The sequence below is a fragment of the Leopardus geoffroyi genome, chromosome B1 (assembly GCF_018350155.1).
Source record: "Leopardus geoffroyi isolate Oge1 chromosome B1, O.geoffroyi_Oge1_pat1.0, whole genome shotgun sequence".
In the NCBI taxonomy this organism is placed as follows: Eukaryota; Metazoa; Chordata; class Mammalia; order Carnivora; family Felidae; genus Leopardus; species Leopardus geoffroyi.
This window is the reverse complement of record NC_059327.1, coordinates 82853918-82879155: the sequence shown is the minus strand read 5'-3', so window position 1 is coordinate 82879155 and position 25238 is coordinate 82853918. Positions and strand designations below refer to the sequence as shown.

Here is a 25238-nt window from a genome sequence, read left to right as displayed (position 1 = left end):
TGTACGTGCTCATCGCTCCTCACTGGCATTCGAATGCATTCTCTACTTCATATGGCATATGGGGAGGCATACAATTGGGAGATGATGTGGGTTCACGCCTTAATTCCGCCCCTGTTACCCTGAGTAACTCAGGATTTTTAAAAATTTTTATTATGGGGTGTTTTTAAATATTTGCATGTGACTAAGGATTACATGAGAAAATGATTTAAAAAAACGTTTCTGTCAACTTCAAATAAGTAGCTAGTGATAATGGATTACAATGGCATCTAAAGCTCATTTGAAATTTTAGTCTTGGAGTAGCCTCACTAATGAACCCGGGATCCCCCACACTTAGGCTTTCTCCAAGTCTTACATGGCTTCTCTGTCCTCGGTCACAGGGACTGGAGTGCTGCTTTGTCCCTTCTCAGCAGAGACTCTCAGAAGACCACCTGGTCATCACCGCGCTCAGCCAGCAGTTAAGACGTGTCATAGTAATTACCGATTTCAGGTAAAAGTGGAGGGTGCAGACAGTTCTCAGGGAGGTACAGTACTCATAAGGGCTGCTCTGTCCATGCCTGGCAGGTGTTGTGGTGAAGCATTCTTGGTGAAGCTTACTGTTGTCTAGAAGATTGGAGCACTGTGACTGCCCACACAGGTGCCATTAGGACTGAGAGTGAGCTTGAAGTTTGCCCAAACCCATGTGGAGATAACAGGCAGCATTCACAGAGAGGTACCCTACATAGGTCAGGACTCAAGGACGGGCACCTGGGTCCCATCTCTAGCTCTAGTTCTTCCAGTGGCCTGTGGCATGGCCCGGAGGGTCCCCCTTCTCTCTCAGTGAAAGCAGTAATTATAGCTTTGGTTTTACAGTAATGCTTACCATTTGCCTTAAACATCATCACAATTATTTTGGTCAGATTGGGATAATCAATCCCCATCAGGCCCATATATTAAATCTTGGCTGAGGAAGTTTCAGCTTCTTCTGTGCCAGCAGGTGAGGCTGACAGCGACCTGGAGAAACAGATTCTAATGAAAACCTAAGCGACTGGCTAGTCCAGGGTTAATAAGGAAAGAAATAGCAGTTACAATTTGTCGAGTGCCTAATAATTACTAATGTACATACGTCATCACATTTATTCCCAACAATCCTACAAAGAAGATACTCTCATTTTGCAGATGAGGAAATGGAGTCACTGACAATTGTCTTTGGAAAATATTGACTTCTGTATTACAAGGGAGAAAATCTTGGAATAAATTGATTAATAATAATCTTCTAATGTATTTAATTTTTTTTAATGTTTATTATTTTGAGAGAGAGAGAGAGAGAGGTAGAGAGAGAGAGAGACACAAAATCTGAAGCAGGCTGCAGGCTCTGAGCTGTTAGCACAGAGCCTGATGTGGAGCTCCAACTCATGGACCGCGAAATCATGACCTGAGCCAAAGTTGAATGCTTAACCGACTAAACCACCCAGGCACCCATTAATGTATTTTTTAAAAAGTTTGTTTACTTATTTTATTTTTTAAAATTTTTTTTCAACGTTTTTATTTATTTTTGGGACAAAGAGAGACAGAGCATGAACGGGGGAGGGGCAGAGAGAGAGGGAGACACAGAATCGGAAACAGGCTCCAGGCTCCGAGCCATCAGCCCAGAGCCTGACGCGGGGCTCGAACTCACGGACCGCCAGATCGTGATCTGGCTGAAGTCGGACGCTTAACCGACTGCGCCACCCAGGCGCCCCTGTTTACTTATTTTTAAGTAGTCTCTAAACTCAATGTGGAGCTCAAACTCATGACCCCGCAACCAAGAATTGTGTGCTTTTCTGAGCCAGCCAGACACCCCTCTTTTAATGTATTTTTTTCCCAAACAATTCCTGTCCAAAGAGGTTTGATTTCTTGTTTCCACAAGATGCAAATGTATGGAACACTTCCCTCTGTGGAGGTTTTTAGCTGACCCTCTGATGGATTTCTTCTAGTCCTTGAAAGATAGGACTGTAGTCATAAAAAATTATAAGTACACATGAACACAAACACCTGCTTAGTGAAATTATTTTTTATTAGTTGATTTTTATGTAAAACACACAACAGATCAGATTCAGAATGACTTGTGAAAAGAAAGAGGAGGAAGAAACTCAAGTATACTTATTGCCTACGATGGCTAGATGGCTGGGAGTGTCTTAGGGGGTTGAGGAGCAGGGGAGTCTGGACCCAGTGGAAAAACACATTAGGTTTAAAAATTGTTGCATGGAGTTTGCATTGATATGAGGTCCAGGTTGTTTGTAGAGGCTTCCTCCTCATGGGGAGTCCCACCCACTAGCCCTGTTGTGGACCACTTACACACACTATCTCATGAATGGGGTGCTCTATCTTAGACAAAGTTGCTATCCATTTCACACGCTGAGACTGGGCATGCATTCTGTGACCTGAAAATGGCTATCCCTTTGATTTAACATTCATTTTATGGGTATCAAAGCTCACCCCTCTGACAACCACCAGTTTGTTCTCTGTATTTATGATTCTATTTATGTTGCTTGTTTTGCTTTTTATTTTTTAATTTAATTTAATTTTTATTTATTTATTAAAAAAATTTTTAATGTTTTTTAAATTTATTTTTGAGACAGAAAGAGACAGAGCATGAGTGGGGGAAGGGCAGATAGGGAGGGAGACATAGAATCTAAAGCAGGCTCCAGGCTCTGAGACATCAGCACAGAGCCTGATGTGGGGCTTGAACCCACAAGCTGTGAGATCATGACCTGAGCCGAAGTTGGACGCCCAACTGACTGAGCCACCCAGGTGCCCCTTGTTTTGTTTTTTAGATTCCACATATAAGTGAAATCATATGGTATTTGTCATTCTCTGTCTGAATTATTTCACTTAGCATAATGCCCGGTAGGTCCATCCATGTTGTTGCAAATGGCAATATCTCATTCTTTTTTTATGGCTGAGCAATATTCCACGTGTATGGAATCTTCTTTCATCCATGGGTGGACACTTGGGTTGCTTCCCATGGTGTCCTGGGACAATGGGTTGCTTCCCATTGGCTATTATAAATAATGCTGCAATGAATATAGGGACACATATATCTTTGAATCAGTGTTTTTATTTCCTTTGGGTAAATAGTAGTGGGATTACTACTGGATTGTATGGTGTTTCTATGTTTAATTTGTTGAGGAACTTCCATGCTATTTTCCATAGTGGCTGCACCAACTTATATTCAAACTAACAAGTGCATGGGCTTTTTTTTTTTGGAAAGTTAAAAAAAAATCAATTTATCTTCCATTCATCTCATTATAGTACAGAAAAAGATGCAAAATAGACGTAAAAAAATCCCTACCCCCAAATCTGGCTTAATGTGCTCTGAGATATTTTACATATACCAGAAGTAACGTTATTTCAGTGGTGAAGAATGAATACGACATGGACCAACTTCTGTAGGTTTCAAGCAATTATAATTTTCTCTTTTTATTATGCAGCCCTTGTGCCAAGGAATTTACTTTTGGGGTACTACCACTCCCCGTCCTCTTTGTTTACAATGACAACTGGACTCAGAAGTGCAAGCCCCACATCACCACCGGTACTGACAGTTCAGGCTGCCCACTCTCCTCTTGAGCCAGCTTGGACGGAGATGGGGTCGAGTGTGATGGATTTTGTGTCAGTGAAGAAAGTGTTGCAGTCGGCTTCCTGCAGTCCCCATCACTGCTGCTGGAGGCCCTGGCCAGCCAGCCATACGGGGTTAAGGAGCCATTAATGTTTTTAGTCAAGAACAAATCTTATAATTGGAAGATTTGGGGATTACAGGCCTAAGATGAGACAAAAAGTGGGAGAAAAAGACGCATTCTTTTAGGTTATGTCTGTGTGGATCAAACATTTCTACTGAGTAGCTCTGACTGCAAAAAGGCCATTTGGCCATGTATTTACATGTCACCCTGGGGAGCTGAGCAAGAAGAGGAAATGAGAAAACACATTTAAAATGTGTTTTAGAAGGACAGTTTTCTATTTTAGTCCATACCATATTTGTTTTCATTAAAATAGTTCGAATACATATCACTAATGTTTGAGGGAGAGGCATCAAATTTCCCATTATGATCTGGTCTGGTATAACCTGACATCCAGTCAGAGACCTGTTGGCAAGTACCCATACTCCCAATTGGAGAAGAATCATTACCTACACACTAAAACACCAAAAAATACCAATATCAATGTGTTAAGGTAATTTGGGCCTACAGGATTTCAGATTACAGAGAAATAAGAGTAAGCTAGAATAGGAGGCTCGCAGAGTTTTGTTTATGGCATACCCGTGGCATTTGTTAGCTACAAGCGCAAGTGACTATTTTGGGGGCTACAAGCGCAAGTGACTATTTTGGGGGCAAGTGACTATTTTGGGGGCTGAGCAGAGCACTGAAAATGTGTCCTATGGTCACATATGCAAGTGGGAAACCAGCAGAGGTCTTTCCTTGTTTTCAGTGGTTGACGCATCATCGTCAATAAGAAGAGACATCACTTGGGCAACAGCTGGAAAGGTGACATCTGCAACACTATGCGTGTCTTCAATGCACACAATAGGTTTGGCCATCTGAAATAGAAATACACAAATGTCATTTCAAAAGCAGCAAAATGGGTAATATGTGGTCCCAGGGCATTGCCTTATTTTTCATTAGATTATCTCAGTATTCCGCTGTGGGATGTTTACTGACAATACTAAAGTGACTGTACCGAAGAAACTGTAGTCCTTATTTTATTGCATTAATTTGTCCCTTTGTCCTTCAGATTCAGATGTAGAACACGCACCTGGTAATGATGAGCGGAGCTTTCTTATGAGTCAGATGCCCATAATTCCCATAGAGGTTGTCTGTATAGTTTACTTGTGAGCCGGTGATAGTCTCTGTCCATTTCTTCCAGATCCACTGTCCCAGTTCTCTGGTACCCTGGAAGATGACACCAGTGGACCATGAGTTCCCTTTCCCTCTGGCTTCCTGTTGGATCTGCCTGATGGGAAGTGCCCTCAGGAGAGCAGGGTGTGGGAGCAGAGAGAGCTTAGGATACTGGTTCCCTGGCTCTCCCTGCACATATGGCTCCTACTGGGTGGTTCTTCTCTCTGTAGGGTTCCAGCTATTGTTCTCTCCAGGTTCTGGCACACTGCTCTGTCCTTGCCTCTTCAGGACTCATGATGGCGACAATGGTCGCTGCTCCCTCAGTGCTTCTGCCCCCTTTTTGGTTGCCGCAATCCCGCCCACACCTCTGCAATATTCCCCTCATTGAACATTCTCCAGTTAAATGCTTTTGAGTGTGCCATGATTTCCTGTTGGGACCCTGACCCAATAAAAATTCCTTTAGGAAGAATAGCACTTTATTATTATTTTTAAATGTTTATTTATTGATTTTTGAGAGAGAGAAAGAGTAAGAGAGAGAGAGAGCACAAGCAGGGGAGGGGCAGAGCACAAGAGGGAGACACAGAATCCAAAGCAGGCTTCAGGCTCTGAGCTGTCAGTGCAGAGCCCGACACGGCGCTTGAACTCAAACTGTGAGATCATGACCTAAGCCAAAATTGGACGCTTAACCGACAGCCACCCAGGCACCCCAGAAGAATAGTACTTTAATCATGTATTTAGAGTCATCAATTTATTTGCTCATTTATTTGTAATCTTGAAAATAATCCTATGTGTCAAGTGTGGTGTTAGGTGCTGGACAAAAAAAGAGTAATGTGACAGACTCAAACTTTCTTTTACTGAAGATGTTTTAGGAATTTCAAATGCATGATCTGCATTCAGTCATTTATGTGCGTGCTTTGTGCTAGTCGCGTTATGAGGCCTAATGTAGAATATCCCAATCTTGTTTCCTTCTAGAACACTATCACATCCACATCTTTTACAGCAGTAAACTTTTTTTTTTTTTCATGCATCCTAATATTTACCAAACAAATAGATCATATTAAGAACAGTAAGTACACTGCTGAATTTCTGGAAACATGGATTGAATGGTTCTGGTTAATTAAATTCTTGGTTAGTAGAGATCACTGCATGAATCACCAATTTTTAAAGAATTATAATATAATATTCTTAACACAAAATTATGGTATACCTCTGTCTTGATTATAATTCTGAACCCAAATTGCTCGTTTAATATTATAAATGTGGGGGGTGGGTGGAGAAGGCAAGCATTTGGGATGATTCCTGACTGCCTATCATGTTTTTAAAATTGATGTTCCACTGTAGAGTCAAAAGAACAAGGCTTCATAAAAAGTCCAACATATTTGAGTTTGCTCTCACCTGAATTCAGTTGACATATCATAGTGTCAAAATATGCCTCAATACTAAGAATGGAGGGGTCTGAGGCACTGGGTCCTTCAAACGACAACATGAACCTCAGGTCAAGAGAGGCTGGTAAATGAGTAAAAAGAAAGGAAGACAGCTGCATATATGCCCCCTGCTCTGAAAATATTCTTTCAAGGATATGAAAGATCACATCATTACTTGCCCTTCATCTGAGCATTATGAATTTGACTTACAGGGGTATACAAATATAAAAGTCTGAAATCAGTATCACTGGGACAAAATCTAGGTGAGGGCAGGTGGCTCTGCTCCCAGAGGCTCTAGAGGAGGAACCACTTCTCGTCTCTCCCAGCTTTGGTGGCTGCCGGCCTCCCTTGGCTTGTGGCCCCATCACCCAATCTCTTCTCTTCTATGTGTGATCTCCAGCATCTCTCGCTTACAAGGGCATTTGTGATCACAGTTTGGGCCCATCCAGGAGTCTTCCCATCTCAAGACCCTTAATTTAATTTCATGTGCAGAGATCCTTTTTCCATGTAAGGCAAAATTCATGCACTCCAGGGAGGACCTGAATTCCTTGGAGGCCATTTTCAGCCTATTACACCTGTAAGATTCTGTTTTGTTTCCTTGTCTCCGCCTCATCATATTTAGAGACACCTTTGGTGAAACCCAGTTTTGCAACTCTGTTTACCTTTTTCTTTTATTTTCACTTCTATCGTATTTAGTTCTGGGGATACCTCTTTGTATCCAGGTCATTTTTCTAAAGTCAGGGCTAATATTCCCAAGGGACCCCATTTGCTTCTGTCATAAATTGTGATAATGTAACAGAGTGAGGTCATTATAACCTGCTTAATTTTCTTAATGTCATAAGTAGCAACAATGTGCTCTTGAACACATATATTTACCAATGTAACTATTCAGTAGGTTTGGGGGAAAAAAAGGCTGATAATCTCATTACCCTAAAACAAAGTTATTATCTTTTCCAGGCATGCCCTTTTTACTCTCTTTCATATGTTTAAAGATTACAATAGCAACATTATCACTGGTAATCTAGAATTCATATTATTCTATCAAGTAGATGTCCCACAATTCATTTAACAATTTCCCTACTAGGGAACATTTAGGTTGTTTATAATTATTCATTATTATAATAAGGTTAGGAGGTACAACATTGTGGTGCCTCATGGCAAAAAATTTGCAGAATGCTTACCTGGTAGAAAATGGATTGTGGAGTCATCAGTGTTGGGCTGCTCCTCATGGTCCATCATCAACTGGGCTGAAACCTGGTGGGTACAGCAGTGTATGGACTGACAGCTGGTGTCTCCTCTGCTCCAGTAAAATGACTGCGCTTGGCTGCTTGTCTTTTTCAGGCAGCGCTCCTGTAAATTGGGCTCCTTAAACTGGACTCTGGATACTAGAATAAAATATACAACACTTTTCCACGTATAGTTTTATGCAGTAGCAGCAACATCCTGGATGTGGCTGGTATATCTCCATTAAGTATTAATGAGAAAAATATGTACATACTTTTTATTCCCTAAAAATGTTAGCATGAGGAAAGAATATGTGAGGAGTGAAAATGAGTCCAATTTTCCATAGTGTGTCAGTCCATTCTTGGTAGGAAATTGGGCATTTTTCACTCTTTTAGACTGTTAGATCACCTTCATTCAGCATGTACATTCATTTAGTACAACTAAAGTTGTATAGAATACACCAGGTTAAATCCTAGAAGCCTAAAAAAAGTCATTTTGCTTCCAGGCATGTCTTCCTGGGAGGAAATTAGGAATCGAACAGACTGACCTCACAGAAAGCACTGTTGGTAATGTTACCCAACAAAAATGATGCATGCATAAACACTGCATTCTTCTCAATGGAGTTCCTTCACCAAGGACAGAATGAGAGAGAGAAGGGTGGGGGGAAGAGGGATAGAGAATGGCTGAAAAACACTGGAAGACCAGGATTAATTTCAGGTTCAAACTAGAATCCTCTGTGGCTTTCTCTATAAGGCTGACAATGTGGACTTATCATGGGCACAGAGGTTCTCAATGGGAAGTTTAGGATGGTTGCTTCACTTGGGGACTGTTGGGTGTACCTAAGAGTTATCCTGGCCAATACATAGTTTTTTCATTACTTAAAAAAACATTTATGAAGGGTTCATATCTTTTTGACACATTGGAGAAGCCCAATAAATATCTGTTGAGTTGAACTGAGTTTAAAAGATTTTTGATCCTGGTAACTGGGCAAATTATAAGATGAGGGAGAGTGATTTTCTGTTGATAGATAAGTACTCAGACAGGAATTAGAACTGGAAATCAAGTACAAATTTCTCATTTTAAGGAGAAGTGAGGTCAAGAGTTACAAGGTAGCTTGGAAAAATCTCCTCTCTGGTTGGAGAAGCTGACGTTGTCTAGTAAGGAAGCAAAACCCAGGTTGATGACAGGGACTTCTCTACCTAAATACGTAGATCATGTGGCAGCCAAGGGCCTTCTCGTCCCCTTCACTATCTGTGGGGAAGGCTTCTTGAAATGTTTTGTTTTGTTTTGTTTTGTTTTTTGGAACAGTTCTTATGTGCAATGTTGGCTTGCAAATAGGTTAAGTCATGTCTGAAATAGATTTAAAAAGCGTTTGTCAAAGAAATACCTAAAAGATATGATGGGAACGAAGATGTGTTTTTCAAAATAGTTGGGAAACTCGGATTTATGGGGTATTAGCTAAGGCATGCTGTCGGTAATTTATATTGCCAACTTTAAACTTCTTTAAGAACTAATTGGGCAGTTTGGGGATTATGCAACTCTTCAACTTTTCTTTCTTCTCTTTTTTGATACTTGCATTAAAAAATTATTTTATTGCTTTTTTTAAATCATCTTTTATAAAGGCATTTGCAAAAGAAGGGAGAGGTGATGAAAGGATTTTCCTACCTAAGTGGCTCTGATAAAAGGACTTGTGGAGGAAAATTAAGCAATTCGCAAAAAGGAGCTTTCAGCGTATGGGCAAATTTCAGTCAGGGCACTCTTATCACGATAACCTGAAAAACTGAAAGAGGGTGACAGTATGTATGTGGGTGAAGGGTGCTTCACGTTGAGCATCAATTGGCAAAGAGAAGCCGACCCTTTTGTTCTTAACTTTTGATTTAATTGATGACAATGTTTTTCACAAGCTTTAGAAACAAAATAAAAGAAAATAGGAAAAGGAAAACAAGAACACAGTCTAATCTTTTGTGGGCTCAGTCCTCTCTCTGTATATGTGCATATCTCTGTATCCATACAGTCACATGAGCTATATTTGTGTATATCACCAGCATACATATAACATCAATAACAGTACAATATCATTGATATTCCAGAGTTGCTAAGCTGTTAATACAGTACAGTTTCATTCTGTTGTTAGGAGACATATTTTGGCTGTTAAGTCCTTAAAGTCTTTCAATCAAAGGAACTACAAGTACTCTGCTTACAGTCAGTGATGGTGTCATTGATGAAAATGGTGGTTTTATTTGGTTCTCCAAGCACTGCACCCACTGGCATCTGGAGAACTAATTCAAACCTCTCTGGACCCTCCAAGATGGGTTGTCCCAGGTCATCAAGGATTGTCACTTGGAATATCTGCATATGCACTCCTGGTGCAAAGCCCAGATTTCGGCTGATGCCAACATAATCTATTCCAGCTAGTGGGAAAGGAAAGGTCAAGAGTGAGACTGTAGGATTCACTTTCACAAGTTTTCCTTCAAAGAAAAATTTTCTTCAGGGAATAATCACATTCTCCTATATACACGGCAATTTCAGAATCATATTTTGTGGGCTCAACCCCCAGAAAGAGAAAGTTTCCATATTCTACTGAATGCCATGATAGTCTCTCATCCATGAGCATGGGCCATCCTCATCAGTGTTCTCCATGTTGAGACCAGGCACATCACTTTTTAAGTACTTCCACAAAAATCCCACTGATAGACTGAAGGTTCTCTGAAGGCAACTTCAATTTGTAGCAAAGAATTTATCTTTTTAATTTTTATTGTTAAGATAACTATCAGGAATTTAATTTTCATTAGGTTTCACTCATTCACCTTTGCTAGATATTTGGTTAACCTTATCACATTCTGCTCAATTTTACTAAGTCATGGAGTTGGTGCCACTTTCTGCGTTATTATTTTGTAAGTTAGTTCACCTAATCATATAATTTCTTTGCTACTTATTTAAAAAAGTCATCAAATGTAAAGACAGCAGTAAATTATAACCAATAGAATACAATAGAGAACCCTAGGTAATATAAATATATTAATAAATCGAGGAACAGAATATTTATATTGTCTCAAGGTATCTCTCCATAAAATAATTATTAATTGCAAAGGAAGAAAAATAACTTCGCAGTGGGGAGACCTGGAAGATACCACTTAGCCAAGTGATCAAAGTTAACACCACCACTAATAGGATAAATGGAAATGGTGTGCCATTTGATTGGCTCCAGTGACAACACAGTGTCATCTCTGCAACTTTCCTGCCAAAGATGCAGAGCCTGAATCTAATTATAAGGAAACATCAGACCTGGTGGATCTTGAATGAGGTGTTTGGATTAAATTGCAGTAATTTTATCAAGTTAATTTCCTGATTTTATGCTTGCATTGTGGTCACAAAGGAAAATATCTTTGTAGGAATGGCAATCTAAGTTTTCAGAGAGATGGTTCCAAGTTTATTGGCAACCTACTCTCAATGATTCAGGAAAAAAAACCCCTGCTTTTCCTGTACTTGTCACTTTTCTGTTAAGTTTGAGATTGTTGCAAAGATATTTTTTAAAAAAGCCATTAAATAATTACATTTAAGAAAGACAAAGCAAGATTATGCTGAAAAATACCAGGGCAGGAGAGTAAGGAAAAGAGACTTTTGGATCTTTTACACTTTGGTTCAGGTCTTGAGTTTATTGCTTACTTGTACCAACTACTGAAACTCTCTGAGTCTCAGTTTCTTTAATTGCAAAATGGGGTAATTATTGCTCTTTTACAAGGTTGTTGTGAAGATTAGAGATAATACAGCAAAGATTCTAGCATGGAGTCTGGCAAATAGTAGGCATCTAGTACAAAGAAATTATAATTATTATTTATGTAACAAGTTATAATGATATAGTATAACTATGTATGCATAATTATTATTGTTAATTAACCAAGCTGAGCAGAAGCATTACTTACAAAAAAAATTTTTTTAACATCTACTTATTTTTGAGAGACAGAGAGAGATAGAGCACAGCAGGGGAGGAGCAGAGAGAAAGGGAGACACAGAATCCCAAGCAGGCTCCTGGCTCTGAGCTGTCAGCACAGAGCCCGATGTGGGGCTCAAACCCATGAACTGTGAGATCATGACCGGAGGCGAAGTTGGACGTTCAACTGAATTAGCCACCCAGGTGCTTCACAGATGCATTATTTCTATTAGTCCATCCCCACCTGAGAGCTAGCAGAAGGGTCATTACTTGTATGCAAAGGGGTTTATCTAAATGAATTCGAATTTTATTTTCCCAACCACAAGCAAGATAGCCCAATAAGCCAATTAGTCTATTTATTTTTGTTTCCACAAACACATAGAGAGTGAAAAATGACCTCTGTAAATTAAGAAAAAGAAAGAAGAGAAAAGAAAAAAAAGCAAGAAGAAAAAACCAAAAACCCACTAAAAAACCTTGTAAGGATCATTACTGGTTTCATGTATCATGTGCTATGATATAATCACTTGAGAGTTATAACATGTAAATTCTTCCAAGAGCAAGCACCGTGCTCTAAATTTGTCTTTATTTTCCTTCTTTATATTCCTGTTTATGGGTACATGTTGAAACTGGGTTTACAATTTGAGAGGTCAATATAGATTTTATTCTCTTGATGCCTCATTAGTTAGTGTAGACTTTAATATTGCTGGGTTTTATTTGCAAGATTTGTGCTTTTATCTTAAAATATTCTCATGTGCCTTGGATATCCTGAACTAACTGATTGTCCATGACCCAGGAGACTAAAAGGTCCCAGATGACAAATGAGAAAATGTGGATATCATTGTAGATGGAAATTTCCCTTTCTTTTCCTGTTGAATTATTCTGTGTTTTGGGTTTTTGATTGTTTGTTTTATTTTTTGGTAAAGCGGCCGACAGGCTTGCCAGAGCAGGTAGTATCCAGAACTGTCTAGCTCCACTGTCAGCCAGGCCTTAATTGTCCATATCAAGAGGGGCAAAGGTGAGTGGGCCATGAAGGCACGATGCTTAAGCCAAGGAAAATGCCTGAGTCAGAGTGCAAACCTCCTATCCTTCTAGGGTCTAACAGTACCTGGGTTTCCCCAGGAGACGGGCCTGGTTCAGCCATTAAAGAGGTATTTTGGTCTGAAATACTGTTACCAACAGCTTATAGTATCTACAAATATTCTGAACTTCAGAAAATTAATTTGGGTCCATGACAATCCAATGGGTAATGAATGGATCATAAAGTCTATTTTATAAACAGCAAAAGTCATTACATACACAGACCATCTATGTGCTCAGGTAGGAGAAACTTAAAATCAGGGTCCATTAACAAAGACCAGGCATACTACACTTAACAGACTAGTCTCCACCCTATACATATATCTTGATAATGATATATTTTTTATTTTAAAAAATGTTTATTTATTTATTTTTGAAAGAGAGAGCATGAGAGGGAGGGGACAGAGAGAGAGGGAGACAGAGAATCCCAAGCAGGCTCTGTGCTATCAGCACAGAGCCTGATGCGAGGCTAGAACTCATGAACCATGAGATATGACCTGCACCGAAATCAAGAGTCAGATGCTCAACCAAATGAACCACCCAGGAACCCCATGACACATTTTTTTTAAAAATGGCCCTCTCACCTTCTGCTGATGCTGGCTCTGTCTTCCTGGAGCGCACAGTCACAGATGATGCTTGTGAAAGGTCAGGGCCTGTCCTCCAGACACAGATCTCTAAGGAGCCAGCACTTTCATCGACATGATACTCAGCATTCCCAAAGTGCAGGGTAGGCTCTAGGGAGGCACCAAAGGACAAATTAAGAATACTTCAGCCCACCAGACCAACTATCCCATTGGCCCTGTGACCCTGGATGTTTGTCACAATCATCAGACTTGACAGATCCCACAGACTGGAGAAGGAAAAAACAACACAAACACACACACACACACCCATGTCAGAATCACATGCCACAAATTTGACTCCAGGAGGTGCAGTGAGATAAGATCAGCTAGAATTCTACTCACTTTTCTGTTTCAAGAGATTTCTGTCATACAAAGAACTTTCTCTGTTGGGGAACATTGGCCAACTAGCTGTAACTCAGGCAAGTCAGTTATTGTTTGGGAGAAGATGGTGGGGAATTTACAAGGCTTTTTCTCAGGAGAAAGTGCTTTTTATGTTGAGGGACAGTCCAGCCAGGGTTCTGAATTTGAGGACTGCTGCTGTTCCTTTTTTCATAACACTTGTTGATCACAGGGATAGACAGAAATCCTAGGGGGTGGCAGGATCCCATGAGCTGAGATGCCAGAAATGCTCCACTGGAGGCAGAGAAGGGGGTCCCTAGATAGAGTAGATTGAGGAAGCCAAAGTGGAAATCAGACTTTGGGGGGCAGGTAGAAGGGTAGCCTGTATCTCCTGAAGGGAGGAAAAGTTTGACAATGAGAAAGTTAGGACTTTTATGGGTATACCTATTTATATCTTGTTCTCGGTGTTTTAAAAAGTAGCCCATGAACTTAGCTGACTATTTAAAGCTTACACAGGTTTAGCTAGCTGTTATACCAGACAGCTATACTAGCTGTCATGGAAAGGTTTTAAAATGAATGTTTGTGTAGACTGTGAAATCTGGAGGCAAGAAAAAAATGTAAACACCAAGAAGCAGCTTCACCATGGAGGAATGACCCCAGAGAGAGTAAATGGAAAGTTAACATTATATAGGTGACATCTTTGCAAGCATAACGCAACACGGGAGCATATCTGGATTAAATTTAAAATTTTGGAAGGTGGAAATCAAATTTAATAAGCATTATTTACTCAGCATGTATTTTAGTAGATTTCTTAATGCTGAGGAAATACTCCAAGTTTTAACATGGCATACAAGACCTCTCCTTATCTGACTGGAGTCCTTTTTTCTGGAATCACTGGGCACCACAACTGGCCCTGTGCCCTGTTGCACTAAACAGCTCACTGCATACCCAACACACTGTGTGTTTCTGGGCCTTCATTGTTGCTGGTGATTTTTCCTGAGCTGGAACTCTCTTCCCAAATATCCGATTTCACACATTTCTACTCATTCTTTAAGAATGTGATTAAGAGTTACCTGCTCTGGGAAGCCATATATAACTTACTCAAGAAATTCAACATTCTTTACCCCATGCTTCTTAACGTTCTGAGTAGCTCTGTGCCTGAGGGGTGAGGCACCCTTGCTATGGGCTCACAGTAGATGGGAGAACTGCACTCACAGAAGAGGGGGGGGGGGCATCCTGTCTTTTCTTCTTGCCTAGACCTTTCAAGCCATCTCCCCATTGCTGCCGATGAATGTTTCAGATACTTCCAAGCTTGGGATAGGACAGAGGGAGGAAAGGCAAAAGGAGCAGGGAAGTTCTTTCTTAGTGGCTATCATCATGGTGATCACATGCTCTGGTCTTAGACGATGGAAGAAAACTGATTCTCTTTCTCACGGGCACTTTTGATGTTCTCTAGAGAGCCCTCACTCCCGTAGTTGTGTATTTCTCATTTGCTGTTACTTGAGGATGATGCATCTCTATTCCTGTGGGTCACTTAATCATTCCTCAGTCCATTAGCATTGGCAGTGCTTCTGCTTAGGCTCGTTCACCCCTCTAGATGGCGCCTGCAGACAAGACCTAAGACGAGTTCATTCTGGCTCTCTCCCCTGTGTGCCTGGCTCACATTTGGTCCATGGCAACCTTTCTGCAACTGTTGCCTTGACAAACTCAAGGAATACTGTCTAATCCTGATGCAGCCCCTCTTTTTTGCTCATCCATCAGAGCACCCGACCAGCTTGACTCCTACATCGTGATTTTCCAGGTAGAGCCAAACGTCAATTCGCTGTGTCCTCCCTATTGTACATGACACACATTACTTCCCAAACGGTCTCCTTAGAACTCTTAAGATGCCTGGGTGTCTCAATCCGTTAAGCATCCAACTTTGGCTCAGGTCACGATCTCACAGTTCGTGAATTTGAGCCCCGCATCGGGCTCTGTACTGACAGCTCAGAGCCTGGAGCCTGCTTCAGATTCGGTGTTTCTCTCTACGCACCTCCCCTGCTTGCGCTCTCTCTCTGTCTCTCAAAAAGAAATAAATGTTAAAAAAATTAAAAAAGAACTCCTTCTCTTGATTTATGACCTCTGTAAAAAGTTAAAATGTTAAAGCTACCAAGCTAACACGCTATTCTGTGTTTTTATGACAACCTTACACACTTCTCAGGGTCAGGGACTGTAGTCCAAGCGTACCCTCAGTGACACAGAGGCTGGTGTATTACAGAGCGTACCCTCAGTGACACAGAGGCTGAAGAATTTGTCAAAAAAATAATTTTAACTCACTTCTGTTATATTTTGAACTTACTACAAAGGGTTTTTTTTTTGTTTTGTTTTTTTTTAGGTTGGGACAAAGTGATCTGATATTTTAGCACAGAACTTATTCTGTATTATGTATAGGGAAGGGCAAGAGGTAAGAAAGAGAAAACATACTTGGGTCACATATGTCTCTATGCAGAAAAAAAAATGTGCCAAGCCTCTAGGAATATAGTCAGATGTAATATGTAAGAGGAGGATAGTGCCACTTGGAAGAAAAATAATGAAACCCTCCTGAGGTGCTCTGTGTATGGCGCGTCAGGAGATTTGTTGAAATGGAGAAAAGACCGCCTCTGTGTTGCCCAGCAGTGTCTCCAGTTATCTTTGTCCTAGGTCTGTCTAAAGAACTGAGGTGATGGCAGTAATCCTTAAGGGTAGGCAATTATGAGAGCATGACCCCATCACACTTAACGTTAAATTGATTCCACAGCCGTAGATGCGTTTTTATCTCCTTTCAAAGAAAATGATGGTTGTGACCCCAGCACACTTACGTTAAATTGATTCCACAGCCATAGATGTGTTTTATCTCCTTTCAAAGAGAATGTCCTTTAAACAGAAATAGGGAAAAGGAGTATGACAAGTTGGGAAGTGAAGCGCTTAAAAGAGATATGACCGGCATGTAATTCAGTGGAATTCAATGTCCAGATTCAGGGAAATTTCATGACAAGATCCAGAAAGGACTTTCAGAGGAAGTGACAGAAGCACTATTGGTAAACATTGAGAAACCACTCAGAACAGGATAGATGCCAAAAGATGGAAGGTAGGGGCGCCTGGGTGGCACAGTCGGTTAAGCGTCCGACTTCAGCCAGGTCACGATCTCGCGGTCTGTGAGTTCGAGCCCCGCCGGGCTCTGGGCTGATGGCTCAGAGCCTGGAGCCTGTTTCCGATTCTGTGTCTCCCTCTCTCTCTGCCCCTCCCCCGTTCATGCTCTGTCTCTCTCTGTCCCAAAAATAAATAAACGTTGAAAAAAAAAATCAAAAGATGGAAGGTAGGAAAATGTCTTTTCAGTTGCCTCAGCAGAGAAAATAAAATCCAGAAGCAAACTGGTAAACTTAATCTCTAGAAAAATTCTCGAACAGTTTATTTAAAATGATTTCTGAATTCTTAGGAAAGAAAGAGGTGATGCCTATGAGTCAATATGAGTTCTTTAATATCAGGCCTCACGAAGTCAAATTCAATTTTGTTTTGTTCAGTTAAACACCTACTGAACGTCCCCTCTGTGCTCTAAGCACTGTGGTAGCTACTGGGGATGTAGAGGAATAGGTATTTTTTGCCCTCAAGGTTTTTTGGTATAAGAGGGCAGCCACACCAGTTTCAATCAGCTGACCCCTGCGTGCTTGGACAAGAGAAGGCACAACCTCAAGGCTCAAAGGAGGAGTCCTGGGAGGAATAAAGCTGTGCTGGATCTGAGGATGAAGGAGAATGGACCAATGGGAAAGCTGGGAGGAATGTTCCAAACAGAGTGGCTAATACGGAAAAAGGCATATAAGCCTGAAGAAGCCTAGTGTCTGGGGAGAAATACAAGCCTTTGTTTCCTAGTGATATATGAGAGGAGAGTAAAGGGATGTTGGGAATGCATTAGAGAGGAAGGTAGAAGCCAGATACTGCAGGGACTTGGATCAATTTGAAGTAGACGAGTCTTTACTTTTTAGACTCTATAGAACATGGGAACCGATTTTAAGCAGTGGAAAGGTGGTTGGTTTTTGTTGTTGTTTTCTGTACATCTGTCTAACTTCAGTGTGAGCTACAGATTGAAGGAAGAGTTAATGTTACCAAGTAGGAAGCTACTGCAATTATCCAGGTGACACATGAGCATGGTTTGAAGTACATACTAGTATTAAGGTTGAAGGGGGAGATGAATGGGGTAAGTGTCCTGAGCAGCACCCAGTGGTTGGATGTAGGCAGCTTCTAGGATGCCCTGGGGTGTGGGAGTGGAATTGTCGATAACTTAGTTGGGAATATAGGAGGGGAAATAGTCTAGACCAGGAGTAAGAGAGGGCAAGATGATGACATCTGATGGGATATCCAAGTAGACAGGTCTAGAAAGGTTTAATGTGTGAATCTGGAGTTCAAGAATCAGGGCTCGAGATAAGATTTGAGGGTGTTAGGCACACAAGTTGGAGTCCATCCTGTATAGATGATATAATCATCCCATATGGATGAATAAAGAGAATTGTAGTGGGGGAATCAACCTTTAGGGAAACTGGCAGAGGGGAAAAAGTGCAAAAGAGAAACAAAAAAAAAAAAAAAGAAAGAAAGAAAAAGGAAGGACAGACAGACAGATGAATGAAAAAATGGATTGATGGCAAGAAAGGGAGAACCAGGAGTATCAAGAGCAGAGAGTTTTGAGAAAAATGAGTGGTCACAACGTCAAATGTAGTAAGCATTTCCAGAAAGATATGGGCAAGACAACAGTGGCAATCAGTACAAAACAAAAAAATACATCTTATGAAACTTTAAGCTGCAAAAAGTGAACTATGGCACCCAAGTTTAAGAACAAAAACAGCGGGGTGTTTGGGTGGCTCAGTTGGTTGAGCATCTGACTCTTGATTTCAGCTCAGGTCATGACCTCATGGTTTGTGGGTTCAAGCTCCACATTGGGCTCTGTGCTGACGGTGGGGAGTCTGCTTGGGATTCTCTCTCTCACTCTCTCTCTTTCTCTCTCAAAATAAATAAAAAAAACCTTAAAAAAAGAACTGAAATAATTTTTTCTATTTATGAAGCCTGTGGCAATTGTATTGTAATATGAACAACCCTATACAGCACAGTGATACTCTTTCTTCTGAATGGTTTCCTAGTTTTACAGCACAGAAAAAGGTCTTTCAGGTTTTAAAACCATTTATGTGTTGAACTTTATCTTGGTCTTGCAACAGTATTAACCACATAAAAAAAAAAGTTGGATGTGCTGATTTCACCAAAGTGACACTTTGCTTATATGCAATTTCTTTACACAATTTTTCTTTACAATGTTTTCTTAAATCTGTCATCATTCTGTTCAATACCCATTCAATGATAAAGATACTAATCTATGTGGCAATCTTTATAGGCAAATTTTATGCATGTTATACAAATCTTATTGCCTCAGGACAAAACTAACAGCCCTCTATGAAACTGGACATCAATTCTTTCTTTGTAGCAGATTACAAGTTTTCAAATCACATCATAAAAACCGAAAGAAACATCCTTAGTAGAAAACAGGAACCTGCTATAAGTGTTTAAATATAAAACAGACACAATTTGCTAATTAAAAGTGTCCTCAGGGGTTCCTGGGTGGCTCAGTCAGTTAAGCGTCTGACTTCTGCTCAGGTCATGATCTCACAGTTCGTGGGTTCAAGCCCCACATCGGGCTCTGTGCTGACAGCTTGGAGCCTAGAACTTGCTTTGGATTCTGTGTCTCCCTATCTGCCCCTCCCCCACTCACACTCTGTCTCTCTCTCCTTCAAAATAGATAAACATTAAAAAAAAAAAGTGTCCTCAGTTTCCTCCTGCCCCTGGTACAGGGCCAGTGGAAGTTAGGGTCTGAAGCCTACCATGCATTCATTTAGCTAATACTTATTGGCCATACTCTGTGGTATCTGCCCTCATCAGTTGCTGTTTTTTATAAGGGATTCTGTGGTAGTGCAGGGCCAGGATCTTGGATGGTTCAGTTGCCTCTGCTCCTGAATGATTTCTTTTCTTAGCATTACTCCATGGTAGTCGTCTTTACAAAGGTATTCCTGTAGGTGACCCATCTGACAAGGGGATATTTGATCTCTGTTTAAGGAGGCAAAACACTTCTCAGAATCTAGCTAAATAGAATGACAACATTTCATCCCTTAAAAGGTACAGCACAGGGAATACAGTCATTGGTATTGTAATAGCGTTGTATGGTGACAGATGGTGGCTACCCTTGTGGTGGGCACATCATAACATATAGACTTGACCATCACTATGTTTTACCCCTGAAACTAATGTAACATTATGTGTCAACTATACATCAATTAAAAAAATTATCTAAAACAACCCAAACCAACCAAACAAAAAGACCCATTGCATTCCAATTCTAATTAGAAAAAAAAAAGTTTTCCTTCAACTGGCTTGGCCACATCTTTAGATTGCTGGATAGTTGGCCTAAATGAAAACCTACTTCTGCTACAAGATGATGGACTCGACATGTCTGAACAAAGAAAGCATTATTGGTTCTTAACAAGTGCCCAGACTATGGCAAATTACACACCAAATCCTAACCCTGGAAAATGAGTGTGCACTTTGCTCAATATTTTCCCAAATCGTCAATTTTGTAAGACACTTGTTATTCCTGACCGAAATGACAACTGTATTACTGCCTGAGATAGACTACACATTAGAGTTTGATAAAAGTTTAGTGCTTAAAAACTGAATTAGAGGAATTGTCATTTAACATCAGTATTCCAAAAGATTATAATCACGTGGTAGGCACACTAATAATCACTATGGCTATTTCTCAAGGAGAAGGTAAAATGGTACCATTCAAAGGAACCAGTAGCATCATGAACGGCAAAATCTCTGAACACCTTTAGTCTAGTGACTAAAGTGGAAGAAGCACCCATAGCAGTCATTCAGGGGCAGTTGTTACCTGAGCGCCACCGCCGGGACCTGAAAGGGGGGGAAGTCACACCTTAGAATTTTACAGAATACCTTTGCTGAAATATCATTAATTCTGACCGTGGAATTGGGATGTTTTAGGGCACTTACTCAGTACAGTCCATGTGGGGCTACAGGGAACGTGACTGTGCAGCCTCAGCAGAGTAGGGCTAGATTAGTATGGTCACATCTGTAGCAAAATTGCTTTATGAAGTTTACTCTGTGTGGGACCTAGAAAAGAGAAAGCAGCCAGAAGAAAGAATGGGCTGCCCATTTCCAGCCATGTTAAAAGGAAGAGTATTCTGACCATGGACCTTGAGAGTCCAGGACTCCCGACAGTCTTTGCCCAGGCTAGATAGAGGTGGTTCTGTGGCTTGATGGCATTGCTAAGATGCACATCAAACAATTTCCTGCTTATAAGGTCGTTGCCCATGTAGTCTCCTTTAATGAGTGGGTACTGGGGTTTTCTAAGCTTAGCAAAGTGCTCTGTCGTCAATAAATGTTAAAGGATCTGAATGCAAGTTTCCTGGATTCAACCATTACTAACAGTGACTTGCTCAGAAAAGTATGTAGCGATTAAGATTGTTTATACTGAACTAAAAATCGTAATTTCTGTACATGACTGTTTCCCCATTCAAAAGATGTCATGATTTTGAGAAGTCTAAGTAGAGATCAAGTCAGATGTGACAGGAAGGCAAGAGAAAGACCTTATTTGACTTTGTGGTCCTGTGCTAAGTGCACAGTAGGTCACTATAAATGTTTCTTGAATGACTTAATTACTTAAGAATCTACTAAAATCATTTCAAACAATACTGTAAGTTAACAACTGTATCATATACTGGATTTTGTGTTAATTTTCTTCCTTTTTGTTCTATTTTTTCCCTTTTTATATTTAGCATTGGAGAGTGACACCATTTCTCCATTCTAAACATGGTAAGATTTAAAACTGCTAAGGTTTTTAGGGGTACCTGGATGGCTCAGTCAGTTGAGCATCTGACTTCAGCTCAGGTCATGATCTAGCAGTTCATGAGTTGTGAGTTCAAGCCCCACATCAGACTCACTGTTGTCAGCATAGAGACCACTTTAGATATTCTGTCACCCCCTCTATCTGCTCCCCCTCCACTTGTGCTCTCTCAAAAATAAAAAACAACATTTTGAAACTACTAAGGTTTTAAAGTAAAAAGTAAGTGGGGATATGTCAGGACTCAAAGAGAAAGTATTTCTCTTTGAGGGATTAGGACATGGACTTATTTGAGGGCCATTATTCAGCCTACCATATTGACCAATAGACTTGAATGTCCACCCCTTTGACAGTTATTCATTTCTTACTGTACACACAAACACTGAGATTTGGGTTAAGAAGCTCGGTCCAAGCTCTTCCATAAGGTGGGTCCAAGAGTAAACTCACTTTTGAGCACACCAACAAAGTCACAGTCCATTCTGAGCCCTGTGAAATTTCTTGCTTAGCTCTGATGTCTGTTGGATCATTTATGCTCATCTCTGGTATTTGTAGTTTTGCAGGACACTCTGGTGTTTTGATAAACTCTTAAAAAGTGTTAGGGAAAGAGGTTGTAAGAAATATACTTCTCACTGGGAAAAAAAAAGAGAATCATTGAAGGTTGGACAATTTTATTCTTTACTTTTGCTTTAATTTTTCAGGATGATTTTTAAGACAAATTTCTTCCTAGATGTGTGGGTAAAATTGCAATGTACTTCCTTATCAAAATGTAACTCATTATATGCTTAGAAAATGTTACAGCATGAAAAACTATATAGTGTACAGACATTATTTTGGGGGATCTCCTAGAACCCAAGTAGAAAAAATAGCATGAGTCAAACAATAGGAATTTATTTATCTGGAGGAAGCCTTGGAGAAACAGAAAACAAAATGGGTAGCCTGAATCAGAAGGCCATTCAAATTCAGTGATTAGCCATTTTACCTGACTTTTTAGGAGCAATATTTTAACACAAATTTTTAAGTTCATGACAACATTTTAAAAATACTCAAATATTCTATAGAGTATTTCATTTTATAGGTATGAGTAATGATTAACTAAAGCCTTAAGAAGGACTTCAAGAACCGTCAAATTCTAGGGGCGCCTGGGTGGCTCAGTTGGTTAAGCATCCAACTCTTGAATTTGGCTCAGGTCATGCTCTCACGGGTTCATGATATTAAGCCCTGCATCGGACTCTGTGTTGATAGCATGGAGCCTGCTTGAGATTCTCTTTCCCCCTCTCTCTCTGCTCCTCCCCTGTTCATATGCACTCACACTCTCTTTCTCAACACATACATACATACATACATACATACTTTGGAAAAAAAAAGAAACATCAAATTCTAGAGTTGGAAGGGTCCCTAGAGATAACACATTTAAACCTCCTTACTTTATGGATTGGGAAACTGAGCTCCAGATAGCTTGACCTGACCAACGTCACCTGGAGAGGTGGTAATGCCCAGCCTCAGAATGCCATCTAATCTTGCCTAGATCTGAACACAGCAACTCACGGCTGCTCAAATCCTGACAGAAGCATGTTTGAGAGATGAAGCAGTCTGAGACTGGTAATGAGATAGTCTGATCCTGCTCCTGGCTTTATCAACATTTTCTCTTGAAAGTGCCTCTTGTAGAAAGGGCAATTGAGACCTAGGAAAATAATATTGGGCTTGATACTTTGTATCACATCTGGGGCAAGGGGTTGGTGTTGAGGAGTGAGGAGACCCCTTCTTCTCTGGCCAAATTTCAGCTGGGATACCCTGGAACTAGAGCCAAATTTTTTGTCACATAGGGTAGGAAGAAAAGTCTGGATGCCTAGACATGGGAGCTCCATGGTACCCTGTACCATTTGAAGAATCATGCACTTATTGTTATAAGCAAGCCCCCTTATGCTGCTAAGATGAGGGCCACTGTGGGCAGTCCAGGTTGGAGAATCAGATACTTAACTTTGGTCCTCTTCTTGGCTTCTTTCTAAGTCTTGGGTCACATCCTTAGGCTGTTTTTTTTAATAAATTCATACACAAATATTTTATCTTCCTGAATTATTTTTTTTGTTCTTGGGGTTGGTGATATCTATGTATTTGACAAGCCACTCACAGTCTTTGGAGAAAGGAACATCAAATAGATTTATCTCTCAACTGTTGAAGGACAATGTAATAATAAGGCAGTTATTGCCAAGAGTTAATAAAAGTAAAAGGGAGCCTACAAGATGGGAGAAGATATTTGCAAACAACATATCTGATAAAAGATTAGTATCCAAAATCTGTAAAGAACTTATCAAACTCAACACCTGAAAAGCAAACATCCAATTAAGAAATAGGCAGAAAACATGAATAGACATTTTCCAAAGAAGACATCTAGATGGTAACAGACACATGTAAAGACACTCAACATCACTCATCATCAGGGAAATACAAATCAAAACGATGATGAGCTATCACCTCACATCTGTCAGAATGGCTAAAATTAACAACACAAGAAAAAACAGGTATGGGCAAGGATGAGAAGAAAGGGGAACCCTCTTGCATTGTTGGTGGGAATGCAAACTGGAGCAGCCACTCTGGAGAACAGTATGGAGGTTCCTCAAAAAACTAAAAATATAAATACTCTATGATCCAGCAATTGCATCTTTGGGTATTCATCCAAAGGATACAAAAGTACAGATTTGAAGGGGTACATACATCCCAGTGTTTATAGCAGCACTATCAACAATAGCCAAACTATGGAGAGAGCCCAAATGTTCATCAACTGATGAATGGATAAAGAAGATGTGGTACACACACACACACACACACACACACATATGCACAATGGAATTTTACTAAGCCATCAAAAAGAATGAAATCTTGCCATTTGCAATGACATAGATATATTTATGCTAAGTGAAATAAGTCAGTCAGAGAAAGACAAATACGAAATATTTCACTCATGTGGAACTTAAGAGACAAAACAAATGAACATATGGGAAAGGGGGTGGAGAGAAGAGAGGGAAACAAACCACAAGAGACTCAATGATAGAGAACAAACAGGGTTGACAGAGAGGGGTGGGTGGAAGATGGGCTAGCTGGGTGATGGGTATTAAAAAGGGCACTATTGTGATGAGCATTGGGTATGTGACATGATGAACCACTGAATTCTACTCTCGAACCCAATACTGAACTATATGTTAATTAGCTAAAGTTGAAAAAAAAAAAAAAAGAATCATGCAGATTACCTAGGAAAAAAAAAGAGTTGAAAGCAGGAAATGGACTTACCATCGTTAGGATCAGCCAGGATAACCACCTTGGTCGTGGGGAACTGGGCTCCCACTCGCCCTCCCACTGGCAGGCTCAGTGAAACACTGAAGGATTCCTCCTCTTCATAGAGGGAGTCATCGATGATCAAGACCCGGCAGCTTTTCTCAGCCTCATCCTTGTCAAAGTGGAGGATGCTGGCGCCATCTTCTGGACGGGAGACGTAGTCAGAGAAAGATAATGCAGTTGAAGGAATGGAGCCTGAGGCAGAACCTGTAGGAATATGAGATGGAACAGAGAAGGTGAGAAGAAATGGAATTCCAAGTAGGAAACCTGTTCCCCACTGGTTCTTCAAACTATTTTTAGGTAACGGCATGGAGCACAATGCTATCTGAATTATAAATCACACTTATCTCTGACAGTCATAGTTATTAATATTGTACTTAGAAGGCTTTCAGAACAGTTATTTCACAGTTAGTGGTCTTTAAATAGGGTACATACTGAATAAGTTCTGTTAAATTAGGGGCTAAATAAACTGAAGGATCATAAAATACTAGGCTTGGTTTAGCTTAATTCGTTCATGTTACAGATGGGAACACT

General features: G+C 40.4%; 1 protein-coding gene across 1 annotated transcript in view; it reads right to left on the bottom strand.

Annotated features, from left to right (window-relative positions):
• Positions 1-9180: 9180 nt before the first annotated feature.
• FREM3 (FRAS1 related extracellular matrix 3) overlaps positions 9181-25238 on the bottom strand; it is a 99356-nt gene continuing 83298 nt past the window's right edge. Inside the window, exons 6-8 of the mRNA XM_045466678.1 lie at positions 24660-24911; positions 13088-13237; positions 9181-9906 (exon numbers count right to left, since the gene is read on the bottom strand). Coding sequence (XP_045322634.1) covers positions 9665-9906; positions 13088-13237; positions 24660-24911 — 644 coding nt within the window. The 3' untranslated portion in view covers positions 9181-9664. The remainder of the gene's footprint in view (positions 9907-13087; positions 13238-24659; positions 24912-25238) is intronic.